We start from the raw sequence: 16,615 nt of genomic DNA on the forward strand, positions 1-16,615 counted from the left end.
TAGAGAATATGGTGCACTGTAGAGAATACTAGACTGGAAGGAAATTGAAGTGACTCCCTTTAACTCCCTTTCTCCCTGGCATGGTTTGCCTCTGCCCTGTAGGCACACGCACTACACACATTCAATAACAACACATTGGGATATTGGTGTCTCTAGAAACAAACACAGTGGGTAACATAGATTTTCTGTTTGCCGTTGTGAGTGACAGAGTGGCTCATTTCTTCGTTAAAATCACAAAGGGACACTTCATGACAACCATGACTAGTGTTGTTTTGTCACTGTCTCTATTGACACTGAAGTTCAAGTACGCACTTCCTCAGAGAGTTATGTGATCAACAAGTTCACACACACACATGCATCTTGCTTTATAGATGGGTTAGCTGACAATGTCATGAAAACGATGCTTGAGCTTCAAGGGGGCAGAAGGCTGTGTGTTGTTATGGTTCTGGATGGCCAGATACTGTAGCTAGCAACAATTACTAGAAACTGCCATTTGGTGAATCGTAAGTGGCTTGTTAAAGCTTGTTTGATCTTGTTCTTGATACCATGTCTTGTTTTGAAGTCACGTCTATGCTAATATGGCTAACATTTGCTAGTTAGCAAACCAAGAACTGTAACAATGTATTTGAGGGACATGTGCTCATTGTGCAACTTTATTTACAGTACCAGTCAAAAGTTTGGGCACACCTACTCATTCCAGGATTTTTTCTACATTGTAGAATAATAGTAAAGACATCAACTATGAAATAACAAAAAAGTGTTAAACAAATCAAAATAAATGGTATATTTGAGATTCTTCAAAGTAGCCACCCTTTACCTTTAAGACAGCTTTGCACACTGTTGGCAGTTCCCACATATGCTGAGCACTTGTTGGCTGTTTTTTCTTCACTCTGCGGTCCAACTCAACCCAAACCATCTCAATTGGGTTGAGGTCGTGTGATTGTGGAGGCCAGGTCATCTGATGTAGCACTCCATCACTCTGCTTTTGGTCAAATAGCCCTTACACAGCCTGGAGGTATAAATGTAAAAAATAGTAAAAATAGAGAAAAACCCTTGAATGAGTAGATGTGTCCAAACTTGACTGGTACTGTATGTTTTTAATAAACATTGAAGACGAAATATAGTTTATATGTTATCAACAGAGATTTTGTTCTAAAATCTTTCATTTTAATTACTATGTTATTTTCCACAGGCGATATTCTGTAGCTGAGAGATTATTTACTGCTGATTAGCAAGGATGCAGGGACTCAATCTGTATTTCTGGACATAGCTATCATAGAGGAGGAAATATGAAACAAGAAGATCCTCCTTGTTCAAACACACAACCATAGACAACTGGGAGATGTTTGTTTACCTGACTTTTGCAAAACCTGGAACTCAGTGGACTCAGATATATACTTTTAGGATGAAAGCTTGCACATTCTGTATGTACACAGCTGAGAATTGTGTTTTTTATTCTGATTTTTCAAGGGGTGATATAGCACCTTCAGCACCCCTACTTGCCGCGGCTATGCCAAGCTTTCAATAGAGCGACAGTGATTGGTGCGGAAGTGGGGTCAGGGTTCATACACTGTCCTGCCAAGTGAGGCTTCAAAAAGATAGTTTCTTCAAAGACTCTGGTTCGCTCCCTTCCCCCTATTGCACCTTAGATGACTGGATCCTCCAGACTCTCCTTTGACTGATAACTCTCCCAAAGCTTCAAAGCTAGGCAACTAGCTGCAATACAGGCCCATGATACCCCAAAGACCTCTACAAACTGTGCTGTTATCTACAGTATGTGGGGTTTCTCATTCGTCTATCAAACCTACAGGGAATATCACTACAACTTCTGACATGGGATGTTGAAGTCAGCATTCTGCTCATTAGGATTCAGCTTTCAGCTGTGGAAAAATTATGTAGTTTGTTAGTGAAATATTACAATTTTTTTTACATTTTAGTCATTTAGCAGATGCTCTTAGCAGCACGTCTGGTCCTCAAATGTACATGGAGGGAGGGCCAATGTCAATAACATGCATGTCAGTCTCCTGGTTCAGAGTTGAGGAGAAATTAACTGCATCACTGCTGGTCTTTGTAAGAAGTATTGACGTGCTGAAAGTATCTAATTGTCTGTTCAACCAGTTAACACACAGCTAAAAAAAAACATACATACCCCACAAGACATGCAATCAGGGGTCTCTTCACAGTCCCCAAGTCCAGAACAGAGGCTGGAAGACGCACAGCACTGTATAGAGACCTCAAACTCAACTCTGGACCTCGAAGCCAGTTTCACAGTTTTTTTTCCATTGTTCCCCTCTAATCAGGGACTGATTTAGACACGGGACACCAGGTGTGTGCAATTAATTATCAGGTAGGACAGAAAACCAGCAGACTCCAAACCTCAAATGGTAAGAGTTGAATACCCCTGATATAGAGCAATGACTATATGGAATTCTCTTCCAGGTAACTCAGGCAAGCAATAAAATCTGTTTAAAAAAATAGATAAAACAAAACCTCAAGAAACAACACAGACTCTGACACACACACCCACGTACATTATTCTTCTTATTATTCATGTTTCTTTATTTTCTCTTTCATCTTAAAATAGTCCTAGTGTTCTTTAGTCGTAGTGTTTTTACGTCATATTCAGTGGCGACACAGAGTTCATTTGAGCCCCACCTGTTAAGCTAAAAAAAGATATATACACAAAAAATACTTTATTTAAATAAAAAAATGGCGCCTGTTTTGCATGTTATTTTGGAATTAATACATGGCACATATCAGTTTCCAAACAATGTATAAAAAAAAATATTTGAGTTAATAAAAGGCGCATGCAAACATGGTCTCTTTTTTGCTTTCTTGAGTAAGAAAGCAAAATGCAGGTGTTTCAGCCTAGCTCAGTGCTTTTTGTGGTTGTAGGGCACCCAGTGGAAAACACAGGGTGTCGGGGTTGGTAATGTTCTCTAGTTGCGCCGTGATTGGCTCCGTGTTCTGTCACTCATGGGGACACTACGTCACCGCAAAATCTATGGGGAGAGCTTGAAAATTCAAGTCCCTTTGGTGCTGCCATAGAGTTATTTTAGAAGTGCCCATCCAAAAAGGCTTAAGGTCATTGGCCACACATAAAATGACGTCAAATCACATTATATCTACCATAGTTTTGATTGGACTGATCATGTCAACATCATACTTTCAAAATCTTAGCTAGCAAGCTAGCAGTCATCATCATGAATCAAGTTAACAATCTACTGGCAAATCCTTTTCAATATGAAAAGAAATGAAGAGAAATTATAGATAACACGTATCAGGGCTCATTGGCCATTGGACATAAACATTATACAACAAGTTGGAAATCGCAAATTCAACAAAGAGTTAGGAAGGAATCAGTGGCTAACTGCAAGCATTAGTGGAGTGGGTGTGTGATCCAAGTCTGAGTTTAAGGGTCTCTTTTCCTACAAGAGCACAAAACGTGGAAGCTACATTTAAAGCTGTCTTTGAAAAGCCAGTCAGGTAAAACGCTTTCGTCTTAATTAAAGGGGCATTATATTTTGAGACAGGCTTGAATATGCAAATAAGCCAATAGGCAGATGGGTAGCCTATATTGTCTAATTCTCTGTATGGTAATAATAATTAATTATATTTTGTAAAGTGGATTCTTGCATCATACAACACAATACAATGCAATTTACAGTAATCTATTTGGCCCATGCTGTTACAGACCAAGTAAATAATAATGAATTAATGTCAAGCCCTTCATAATGTAAAAACGTTTTTAAAAGTCTCATGCAATGTAGGCCTACATTGAACACCACCTATAGGCTATATCATAGAAATCAAAGCTATTTCCATGTGAAAATGTTATAGGATTTGCTACATTGGTTTGGTTGGTAGGCCTACACTATGCTCAAACAGTCAAAATAGCCTATTGGCTACTGTCAAAAACTGTAAGGGTACAGCCTTAGTGTTCACTATAAACATGCGCCGGAAATTGCACAAATTCAAGTTTCCGCTCACAAGACCTAAAATGTATCATTGGTCGTGGTGTTCTTTAGTCGTAGTGTTCTTAGTTAAAATGTGTGTTGCTGTTCCTGTCCATTAGAGTTCTGTATTTTGTCATGCTCTATGTTTTGTGTGGACCCCAGGAAGAATAGCTGCTGCTTCTTCTACAGCTAATGGGGATCCGAATAAAATAATTTTAAAGAATCCTAAATCTTATCCAGAGCAACTTAGTTAGGACTAGAACAATTCAGAAAACAAGACACAGTTGATTCAGCACAACCTCCATTTATTCCATCCACAAAACTCATACAGCAGGGGCACAACACATCAGGAAAACCATAGATCTGTTGCCATCATAGAGACAGAGGACTCATCTTTGTATCTGTGCCATTTTAGCATCTTTATCTTTTTATTTAACCTTTATTTAACTAGACAAGTCAGTTTAAGAACAAATTCTTATTTACAATGACAGCCTACCCCAGCCAAACTCTAAACCGGACAACACTAGGCCAATTGTGCACCGGCCTATGGAACTCCCAATCACGGCCGGTTGTGATACAGCCAGGAATCGAACCAGGGTCTGTAGTGACACCTCTAGCACTGAGACGCAGTGCCTTAGACCTCTGCGCCACATGGGAGCACTAGCATCTGTGACATGAGCAGCGCCATTGAGGCCATCTCCATTTTACTATAGTCCATTTTTTTCACGATTGGCTGGTCCCTCTTGATGACCCAGTTAGACATGGACTACAACAGGGTCACCAGGAGGGATCAACCAATGAAGTTGTAATTCCCACCCAGTTGACTACATTAAAATGGCGCTACAGTACCCATGCTAATATGGCCTATAATTCTCTATGGTTGCCGTCACTCCTAGACGAAGTTGGCTGCAGAATCATTCATTCTCTCTTCCTCCTAGTATTACATTAATGAATGCCACTTGACACCCATATATCTGGCATGTCAGGTCTGAATCAGTTGATGAAAACAAGCAACAGACAACAATGGCCCACAATAACAGGGGCTGATGCAGCCTGCTTTAAAGCATGAATAAGCGGAATCCTGCACAACAACAACTTGACATCTTTTACTGCTTGACCTGAGGTAAATGACTCCAAAACAGACCTGGCAAGTTTGATACAGTCTTTATTGCTGTCTCACACAACCTCCAGGAGAGAGAACGTGACGTACAGTACAAACAGAGAAAGGAAAACACAAAAGAATCCAGTCAAATCTCCAGTTTAGTGTTCCTTCAGTCGCAACTGTCATTTAAAGTGCATCGCTGATTAGCTTTAAAAAAAAAAAAAAATCCACTTGCATATAGGTAAACAACAGTTGTTAGGCATATAGCGTTGCTTCAATATCAGTGTGTATATTGGTTAATATAGCTGTTGTTTCTTACAATATTGCATGTTATGCAATGGGATAATGTATTACAGCAGGATGGGTGGATAGGTAATTTGACATGAAATACAGAAACAAGAAATGTTAAACATTGAAGATAGACATATACCTCTCACAACGGTTGTAATTACACTTTAGTAACTAAGTAAGTAATCAACAAATTAGTTAACTGGTGTGTAAACTTCTAGTGGTTTATGTGTAAGTAGTGGAAAAACAGGAGGGAATTGTAGTCCTGTTGCATTTACAGTGTAGGTAGATTCACAATTATTAATTAACCCCCATGTTGTTAGAAATGTGATCAGAGTACGCCCAAAGCCTTGACCGACAACCAAACAGCAGAGTGGACAACCCTATCCTAAACGGAACCTGCACAATTGCATCAAATATGTCATCTTTAACAACAGCTACAAAAAAGTTAAGTATAATATGCTAATGATGATAGGCAGGCAGCTATGTTCCATTAACTAACACAATGAACAAAAAACGCTTGCTAGTTTTGCTACTAAAGAGAACGTGTTAGAAATGGCTAATTCATTCCGCTTGTTTTGTCGCAGTGTGGGCTCTTTGTTCTGGTTTAGCTAACTCAGGTGTCTCCGGCAATTTCTAACATGAGATCTACTTAAAAAAATGCTGCGATCTACTCATTTATCTGCTTGCTTTTTTCTGTTGTTTCACTCAGACAATTACTTATCGAAAAACAACAAAATTGGATGTTCAGAATGCATAAATCACATCAAAATAGAAATGTTAAGGTCTTGAATTTTTTTTCAAAATGTATACGTTTGAGTGTAATTCCCCTTTAATTCAAGTACACACCTAGCAAGAGACGAATGTGTTTGGCTAGCGATTTATCTGTTTAGGCCTAGTGCACATCATGGCAGAGTACGGGCTGCGAGATCGACCTGTTGGACCCCCGAGATAGTTATACTCCTGCTTTAGAATTATTGATGAAAGCTATTGATTGGCTGATGGAGAGAACAGCATTACCCTTTCTCCCTGGCTTTATTTCTGTGGCCTGTGGGCACATACTGTACACCTGACACACACACACACCCAATGAAAACACTGCCAGATTGGTGTATCTAGAGACTCACACACATCCTCCCTTCTCACTAAAAACCAAGGTCCTATTGATTTCTCTGTTTGGAATTACCAAGCAGTATTGACTGACAGGTCCGGATGGCATGGGACATCTCACCATGGCAAACACAAATATTCTCTCTCCCACAAAACACACACACACACACACACACACACACACACACACACACACACACACACACACACACACACCTGTCATCACCTGGGCTCAGCTCAGTCCCCCAGGACCACACTGGCACCCATCTTGTCTTGCTGTAGGGGACAGATGGATCAATGTCCATATGAGAATTTTCCAGAAGTGTGTGTGTCTCTCAGTCGGTCGGATTTATACTAAATGAAAAAAACAAGACACTGTTGACCATCTAGCTTACTATAATAAATTACTTGAAACAACACTACTGTGTACAGTGATTTGAATTTATGGACAGCACTAAAGTGGTGAGAGTATTTGGTGTGTGAGTGTGTGTGTGTGTGTGTGTGTGTGTGTGTGTGTGTGTGTGTGTGTGTGTGTGTGTGTGTGTGTGTGTGTGTGTGTGTGTGTGTGTGTGTGTGTGTGTGTGTGTTTTCATGTGTGCATGGTATTAATGGGTACTGTAAAACAGAGAGTGCCAGAGGCATTAACTTACAGCCATAGCCCACATTCATGGAAGCTGCCATAGTCTGTCAGAAACTGTTTAACACACTCTACATGTCTGAATGCATCCAAACGTTAACCACTATTCTGAAGAGGAGATAAACACAACCCTCAAATCCTCAAACTGACCTTAGCCCTAAACTCAAAATACAATAAACACTGACGTTGATCTCAGATGAAAGGGAGAGCACCCACACAGACACACATCACCTTACATACTCATAGAGGTGAAATAGGACTACAAGATGAACTGTGGTTAATTCAGGAGAATTGTGTTTATGTTTGAGCCTCTTTCTTTGAATGATTCTTCATTCAACCCATTTCCCTGTTTGAGCAGAAAGCTCCACTCCTTATTTCTCCCCCCACCCCTCTGCTTTTTTTCTGTCATTCTATTTTTACCCTCTGGGAGAAATGTAACATTGCTGAGGTCATGGAAGACCATGGTCAAACCATGTTCTGCTGTTCCAGAGGAAGGACCCATGTGAGTGTGAGTAGAGTTGACCGGAGCATTCTGTACAGTCTTGGCGTTCTTAAAGAAAACACACGTGTGAGATTACCAGATAAAAAATATTAATGTTTGTCATATACAGAAAAATAATGAGTATGTGCAATGAAAGGCTGCTAAGTAAGTAAGTAAGTAACTGGACAATTTATGAAGGAGATTTGTCAGTTAGAAACAGTCCCTCCATGTATCTCAGTCATAACCATGAGGCTGTGGAAGAGGAGAGATGTTATACAGTATATAATATGTTTGATGATGTGAACTCTTCAATGGATCTTTGGCTTGGGGAGGCGTGACAGGATGGGGGGAACCAGGACTCTAGCTCTGAGAAGTCCCAGGTCTAGCATTTCCAGACTAGGGGGGCTGGTGCTCTCGAGGTCCCTCCTGACCTCCAGCGTGCAGGGCTGAGCAAGCACACTGCGGCCCAAGGAGGGGCCCACTGCCTGGGGACCAGAATTGAAGCAGGGTAGACCCCTGGAGGGAGGCGGCAGCTGCTTGGTCCTGTGGTTGGCCAGCAGTCCTACAGAGCCTGATCGGAGAAGAGAGCCATTAGCGTACCTCTGAGGCAGAGCTGGGACAGACACGCGTTTGTGGAGGCGAGGCCGCTGCAGGACGCGAGGGCAACCAGGGCCCTCTGGAGAGGCTCGCTGCCCCCCGTCTGGCCTGGACAGCGCTCCTGTTGCTGGGCTGCTGGCTGCAGGGAGCCCCTGGGTAGGGCTGGAAGTGGTCCCAGGCCCTTCTCTGTCATTGATGTTGAGCTGGGTGCTGAGCAGCACGCTCAACTCATCTGGGTTGGGCGCTGGGGGAGTGTCGACACCCCTGGCCGGGCTTCTAGCAGGGCGGTCAGAGTCTGTGCAAGGGGACCCATCTCCCCTGCTCCTCCTTCTCTGGGGGTCACTGTGGCCCTCGGTGAGGGCTGTTTTTACTAGTCTTTCCTGGGTGAGGTGCTCGTGGTGGCTGGGGCTGGAAGGCTGTAGTATTTGAAGCTATGGAAGAAAAACAAAAACATACACATGATTATCAATTCACCAGTAGTGAGTTATCCTTCTTAAAGGTCTATAATTGATGAAGATGTTAATTTACAATGTAAATGTTTTCTATCTACAATTCCAGATGAGGTTTCCCCATTCAGTTTTTCAATTCATTCTTGGAACAAAAACTTGCCCTTAATTAAAAATGAGTGAAAACTGTAGACTGTGGACAGCGAGCCAAGATTCTTTGCCCTGAGGACTTGTTTGTACTCTAACAATCAGTGAGAGTAGTAGTAGTCAAACAGTGGTCCTCCCACCCACCTAGCACAGGCCAGTGCATCAGACAAACAGCAGATCTAACACTGAGTCAGGGAAGAGCACAGCTGGCTGCTAGCTGTGGGTCCTGAGTTCAGGGTGACCTATCAGTTAGTATGTGGTACGAGATTATTCTCCTGTCGGGAGAGAACCAGGCTGGAGCAAGGAAAGTCCATGGTTAGAGCAGGGTTTTGAGGGCAACCATACTCCACTCTTCTTTACCCTGTGGTGATATCCAGTGAGAGGGGAATGAAGGCTTGAGGTTGTGGTGGTTGGCGTTGTGTCTCTCAGACAGCCTGAGGGGGTCATACATCAACCAGACTTCTGTAGACATAAAACAGACTGGTATACTACTGGTCTGTGGGCTTATATACATCCTAGTCAAAGGTGGCTGTTGGGAGGAGCTATAGGAGGACTGGCTCATTGTAGTGACTGGAATGGAATACATGGAACGGAGCCAAACAAGTGGTTTCCATATGTTTGATACCGTTCCATGTATTCCATTCCAGCCATTACAATAAGCCAGTCCTCCTATAGCTCCTTCCACCAGCCGCCTCTGCTCCTAGTCCTTAACAAGTTCATGCTTTCTAGTCCTTTATTGTCTGTGAACCTGCAGTCAATAAAAAGGGACATATCTTGTGATGATCATCCTCCTAAATCCTACCAATCCTTAGGAGACTGCCATCTTTATGATCTAGCATGAGTCAGTACTCTAGTTGTGCTCCAGGGCCCTGTGTCAGGGTGGAGCTGGGTTGGGCAGTCAATTCAGGAAGTGATTTGAATTTAAAATCAGAAAAAAAATGTGCTTCTACTTTTCAGTTTATTGAGAAGTCATTGAAAAGAAGTATCCTATTTCAATTATTGAATTGTATTGTTGGTTTACTTCCTGAATTGACTGCCTACAAACTGAATTGAGCCCAACCCTGCTCTGTGTGAATCCCTCCTAAGCCAAAGGGAACATACTTATGATGACCCTGGTCTGGCCAAGGCAGTCCGCCTCAAACATCCAAGAGGAGACCAGGGAGGCGTCTGTTCCAGCAGTAACCTGACAGAGGCAATGGGATGATTAGGCCCACAGCTCCACCTGGTGGTCATCTCCCGTACTACACCAATCAGATATGGTAAACATCATGATTGTCTATGGTGATTATGCTTTTTATTAGATTACCATGAGTACCCACTATATGCTTCCTGCCTGCAATTCCTTTTTGATAACATTCTAGACATTGACAAGCACAACCACCAAAAAGAACGAATGTAACAAAATACATTACATCACCAAAAGTATGTGGACACCTCTCGTCAAACATCTCATTCCAAAATCTTGGGCATTAAAATATGGAGTTGGTCTCCCTTTGCTGCTATAACAGCCTCCACTCTTCTGGGAAGGCTTTCCACTAGATGTTGGAACATTGCTGTGGGGACTTGCTTCCATTCAGCCACAAGAGCGTTAGTGAGGTCGGGCACTTATGTTGGGCGATTAGGCCTGGCTCGCAGTCGGCGTTCCAATTTATCCCAAAGGTGTTCGATGGGGTTGAGGTCAGGGCTCTGTGCAGGCCAGTCAAGTTCTTCCACACCAACTGTCGACAAACCATTAATGTATGGACCTCGCTTTGTGCATGGGGGCATTGTCATACTGAAACAGGAAAGGGCCTTCCCCAAACTGTTGCCACAAAGTTGGAAGCACAGAATCATCTAGAATGCCATTGTATGCTGTAGCATTAAGATTTCCCTTCACTGGAACTAAGGGGCCAAGCCCGAACCATGAAAAACAGCCCCAGACCATTATTCCTCCTCCACTAAACTTTACAGTTGGCACTATGCATTGGGGAATGTAGCGTTCTCCTGGCATCACCAAACCCAGATTCGTCCATCAGACTGCCAGAAGGTGAAGTGTGATTCATCACTCCAGAAAGCACGTTTCCATTGCTCCAGAGTCCAATGGCTTTACACCACTCCAGCTGACGCTTGGCATTGCGTGTAGTGATCTTAGGCTTGTGTGCGGCTGCTCGGCCATGGAAACCCATCTCATGAAGCTCCCGACGAAACAGTTCCTGTGCTGACGTTGCTTCCTGAGGCAGTTTGGAACTCGGTAGTGAGTTTTGCAACCGAGGACAGATGATTTTTACACGCTACGCGCTTCAGAACTCGGCGGTCCCGTTCTGTGAGCTTGTGTGGCCTACCACTTCGCGGCTGATCCGTGGTTGCTCCTAGACGTTTCCAATTAACAATAACAGCACTTACAGTTGACCAGGGCAGCTCTAGCAGGGCAAAAAATTGACAAACTGACTTGTTGGAAAGGTGGCATCCTATGACGGTGCCACGTTGAAAGTCACTGAGCTCTTCAATAAGGCCATTGTACTGCCAATGTTTGTCTATGGAGATTGCATGGCTGTGTGCTCAAATATTATACACCTGTCAGCAACGGGTGTGGCTAAAATAGCCAAATCCACTCATTTGAAGGGGTGTCCACATACTTTTGGTGATGTATGTATGAAAAAATAGCACACCACATTGAAATCTAAAGCAGAAATGTGTAAATAAATGAGAAATCGAGTGAATAGTTTTCTATCCCACAGGAGTGGCCAGTGTATAAATAAGAGGTTCTACATCTGTGATTTTGAGTGGACTGTCTATGAAGTACAATAGGACATCCCTTTATAACATAATTTACAAGTATCTGCCCAGGCTATCAAACCAATCTCAACAACCCCATCCCACTGTGTCAATAAAACTACAGTGATTTAAGCATAATGAGTGCAGAAGGACCTAGATATTGTGGAATTGAAATATTATACTAATTTAGCTCCCTGGAAATCCCCCTATTATAACCCTCTGAATATTGCCAATGATGATCATTATCTATTTCAGCTCTAGTTTAGTGCACAATCGTATATTGGTTGCTGCGAAAATAGTGGCAATTTCAATTTTGTCTACATTACACTGCTCAGATTAGAGCCAATGATACAGGGGGAGAGAAGCCTGATTGCTTTCATTTGTCGACTGCTGGCTTAGCTAAACTGTTTGTGATTACATAGTGGGACAGCGAAAGCTGACAACAGAGATAATGGGGCTTCAAATACATGTGGCATTGTTCAGGAGCTATATATTTTTTTGGAAAGCCAATTTAAAAATACAGTAGATGTTTATTGACGCATGCATTATAATTTAACAGAGCAATGCAGGCCCAGCAGGAAGACAAGGTAGACTCCAAACTCAACCCAAGGCATGCAGATGCACATCAACACTGGCATGCTTTCATTGTGCCACGTCATGCTACGCCAGCGTGCAGGGCCCAGGGTGATGGTTAGACGGTTACTGTACCACGCTTTGTCAGTGATGTAATGCACAAGGTGCTCCATTCCTTGCCAAAGGCATTATGGGAGAGGCAGAGGGAGAGAAAGAACATTGACAAGGTATTCCCAGAGAGAGAGAGAGAAAGATGGGATGAGAGAGAGATCGATAGACAGATGAGAAAGACGAGCAGAAGGCAGACTGACAGAGGAGAGACACACACACAGGATTAAGATAGTAAGGTAGCTGAAAAGGAGCACTTGCATCAATGAGTGATGACATCTTCACTGGCATTCACATTTTCGTAGACAAATACCTTGACCAATGACCACTCCATCATAATGACTCAGTGTCCCATTCAGGCACAGTAAAAGACAGACATACTCACATCACACCTGAATTCAAGGGTTAAATGGTTAATTGCAAACAAGCTCAATCCAGTGCATTTGGCTACAACACATTAAAACAGCTCCCTCTTTCATCTCTCTCCCTCTCTCTCACTCTCATTCTGTGTTTACATGGTACGAGGTAGACGGCAAACCGGATGTCGTTGTTTTCAATAAGAGCATGACGGTCAATGCCATTGAGGTTGGCGGTGAATGGCGTCAGCTGCCAAGGTAGACGGGTCAGAGTTCAAATATGAAAACTTTTGCCGTAGCGTTGTTTTTTCTATCGGATGTTGATTTGCACTGTTTGTTTACTGAAATCACCATAGCAACGCATTCCACCGTGCTCATTTGCTTTTGCCGTCACAGTCTTTCTTGCTTTCTTGTCCCGCTATGCCGACTGGTATAACGGTTTTTGCGTCCCTCATCTAAACGCAGGATAATATCGTCTGTGGACTCATAACTCTGTCAATGCACCCCTTTGATTGACAGCGGGATTGCCACATTATGTTTGTCAATCCTAATACAAGAGCAGCCAATAGACTGCCCCGGGTTGTGGAAACGCACCCTCCTTCGGAGTCTTGACTCCCTGTCACTCAACTCATCCAAGCATTAGCTAGTCTTGTTCCTTTACACTAGGGTGTCTGATAACGATCCAAGTCAATTTACTAAAACTACCCGCTGCATTTGCTCACTCCACCTTGCTACCAACTGATTTCCCCAAACACACAGGTGACTGAACTGAACACCACTCACCCACCTAACTGAATTCAAGTGTTAATGGGTAGATCATATTAAAGGGAAGAAAGTAATGACAGAGAGAAACATGTCAAGGGGGGCAGAGACACGGGATAATTGAGGGGAGCAGAGAAGGAGACAGAAGGGTAAGTGAGAGGATCAGAGGGGGGTTGGGTTAGTGACTCACTCTGTCTGCGCTGGGGCATGCTGGTGCGGGGCGGCCCATGGTACTGGCTCTGCCAGGGGGAGAGGAAGGGGGCGGGCGGCACACCCTGCACAGAGAAAAGACAAAGGAGGCGTGACATACACTGACACACACACACACTGACTGACACACACACAGACACTGACTGACACACACACAGACACTGACAGACACACACACACACACACACAGACTCACACACACACTGACACAGACAGACACTGACACAGACAGACACTGACACAGACAGACACACACACACACACACACACACACACACACACAGACACACACACACTGACTGACTGACACTGACTGACTGACACTGACTGACTGACACTGACTGACTGACACCGACTCACACACACACACTGAAAGACACCGACTGACACCGACTGACACCGACTGAAACTGACACATACACACAGACACTGACTGACATACAGACACTGACTGACATACAGACATACATACAGACATACAGACAGACATACAGACATACAGACAGACATACAGACAGACATACAGACACTGACTGACATACAGACAGACAGACAGACAGACAGACAGACAGACAGACAGACACAGACAGACACAGACAGACAGACAGACTGACAGACTGACAGACTGACATACAGACTGACATACAGACTGACATACTGACACTGACAGACTGACATACTGACACTGACAGACATACTGACACTGACAGACATACTGACACTGACTGACATACTGACAGACAGACAGACAGACAGACATACTGACACTGACAGACATACTGACACTGACAGACATACTGACACTGACAGACATACTGACACTGACAGACATACTGACATACTGACACTGACAGACATACTGACACTGACAGACATACTGACACTGACAGACATACTGACATACTGACACTGAGAGACATACTGACACTGACAGACAGACTGACACTGACAGACAGACTGACAGACTGACACTGACAGACAGACTGACACTGACAGACAGACTGACACTGACAGACAGACTGACACTGACAGACATACTGACACTGACAGACATACTGACACTGACAGACAGACTGACATACTGACACAGAGACATACTGACACTGACAGACAGACTGACACTGACAGACAGACTGACATACTGACACTGACAGACAGACTGACACTGACAGACAGACTGACACTGACAGACAGACTGACACTGACAGACATACTGACACTGACAGACAGACTGACATACTGACAGACTGACACTGACAGACTGACACTGACAGACATACTGACACTGACAGACAGACTGACACTGACAGACAGACTGACACTGACAGACAGACAGACTGACACTGACAGACAGACTGACACTGACAGACAGACTGACATACTGACACTGACACACATACTGACACTGACAGACTGACACTGACTGACACACACACACAGAGACACTGACAGACACACACACACAGAGACACTGACAGACACACACTGACAGAGACACTGACAGAAACACTGACACTGACAGACTGACATACACTGACTGACACACACACTGACAATGACTGACACACACACACACACTGACTGACGCACACAAACTGACAATGACTGACACACACACACACACACACACACACACACACACACACACACACACACACACACACACACACACACACACTGACACTGACACTTACACTGAATGACACTCACACTGACACTGACTGACACACACACACTGACTGACACAAACTGACTGAAACTGACACACAAACTGACTGAAACTGACACACACACACACACTGACTGAAACTGACTGAAACTGACACACACACACACACACTGACTGAAACTGACACACACACACACTGACTGAAACTGACACACACACGCTGACTGAAACTGACACACACACACCGACTGAAACTGACACACACACACTGACTGAAACTGACACACACTGACTGAAACTGACACACACACTGACTGAAACTGACACACACACTGACTGAAACTGACACACACACTGACTGAAACTGACACACACACACCCTGACTGAAACTGACACACAAACTGACTGAAACTGACACACACACGCACTGACTGAAACTGACACACACACACACACACTGACTGAAACTGACACACACTGACTGACACACACACTGACAGACACTGTTTTCTCCACAAGACATCCAGCCATGTTATGAGCGATTGTGTGAGTAGGAAGCATGACGTCGACGAGCATGAAAAAACACACACCCTGTTAACATGCTAACGTTAGTGGGATGACGTTTCGACTTTGTAAAGACCATTTACAAAAGTAAGAAAGGTAGAGTCACATATTGTAAAGCCAGCCAGCCTGTCGCAGAACTAGTGCTTAATTTGACTTCTCATTTCCAGGTGAAGGAATGCAGGGAGGAAGAAGGAAGGGTTATCAACCCAATCTCTCCATTTCACTCTGCAGCCAGGGACAGACATCAATGTCAGTCAGCAGACAGCAAGTAGCCGAAATCAATTGTACCCCACTGTTCCTCCCACCCCCACCAAGACCACATCGCTCACTCTGTCTGTTATTTGTCTCCTCTTACATCCTCACTCTCTGTTTCCCTGCTCTAGGATGTCAATGCAAAAACATAACACTTTTGAAAGGCATACAAGTTAAAATGTATGTTGTACTTATGTGAACCTCTCTCCAATAGCTACTTCCTTTATTTTCAATCGCAGTCTCTCTCACTCGCTCTCTTTCCCACAGTCTATTACGTTTAGCATTGAATAATCAGACAGAATGTTTGTCTGTGTGTGAGGGCGAATGCCTGTCCTCAATAACCGCCCCAATCCCACCTGAAGAGTCCCAAACTGGGCATAAACATAAAAGCATTCTGGGTAAAAGAGGAGTGGAGGGGCGGCCGCAGGCGCTACGTTAACCAGAGATGACAGTCAACAGGTTCTCCTGACTGTTTGGGGCCGGCTCTTAAATTGCCCAAATCTCTTCAATCCGAGAGGGACATATATGCATCTAGGGTGAAAGAGATTGGACTCTCTGGGGGGCCCCGCGCTATTTCAAAGACCCCCACGGTTAGGGAAGTG

General features: G+C 43.7%; 1 protein-coding gene across 1 annotated transcript in view; it reads right to left on the reverse strand.

Moving 5' to 3' along the window:
- Nucleotides 1-8,490: 8,490 nt before the first annotated feature.
- The window catches only part of ccser2a (coiled-coil serine-rich protein 2a), a 67,610-nt gene continuing 59,485 nt past the window's right edge, over nt 8,491-16,615 (reverse strand). The window contains exons 11-12 of the mRNA XM_038960770.1: nt 13,508-13,592; nt 8,491-8,602 (exon numbers count right to left, since the gene is read on the reverse strand). Coding sequence (XP_038816698.1) covers nt 8,511-8,602; nt 13,508-13,592 — 177 coding nt within the window. The 3' untranslated portion in view covers nt 8,491-8,510. The remainder of the gene's footprint in view (nt 8,603-13,507; nt 13,593-16,615) is intronic.

This window comes from Salvelinus namaycush, chromosome 22, assembly GCF_016432855.1.
Source record: "Salvelinus namaycush isolate Seneca chromosome 22, SaNama_1.0, whole genome shotgun sequence".
Lineage (NCBI taxonomy): Eukaryota > Metazoa > Chordata > Actinopteri > Salmoniformes > Salmonidae > Salvelinus > Salvelinus namaycush.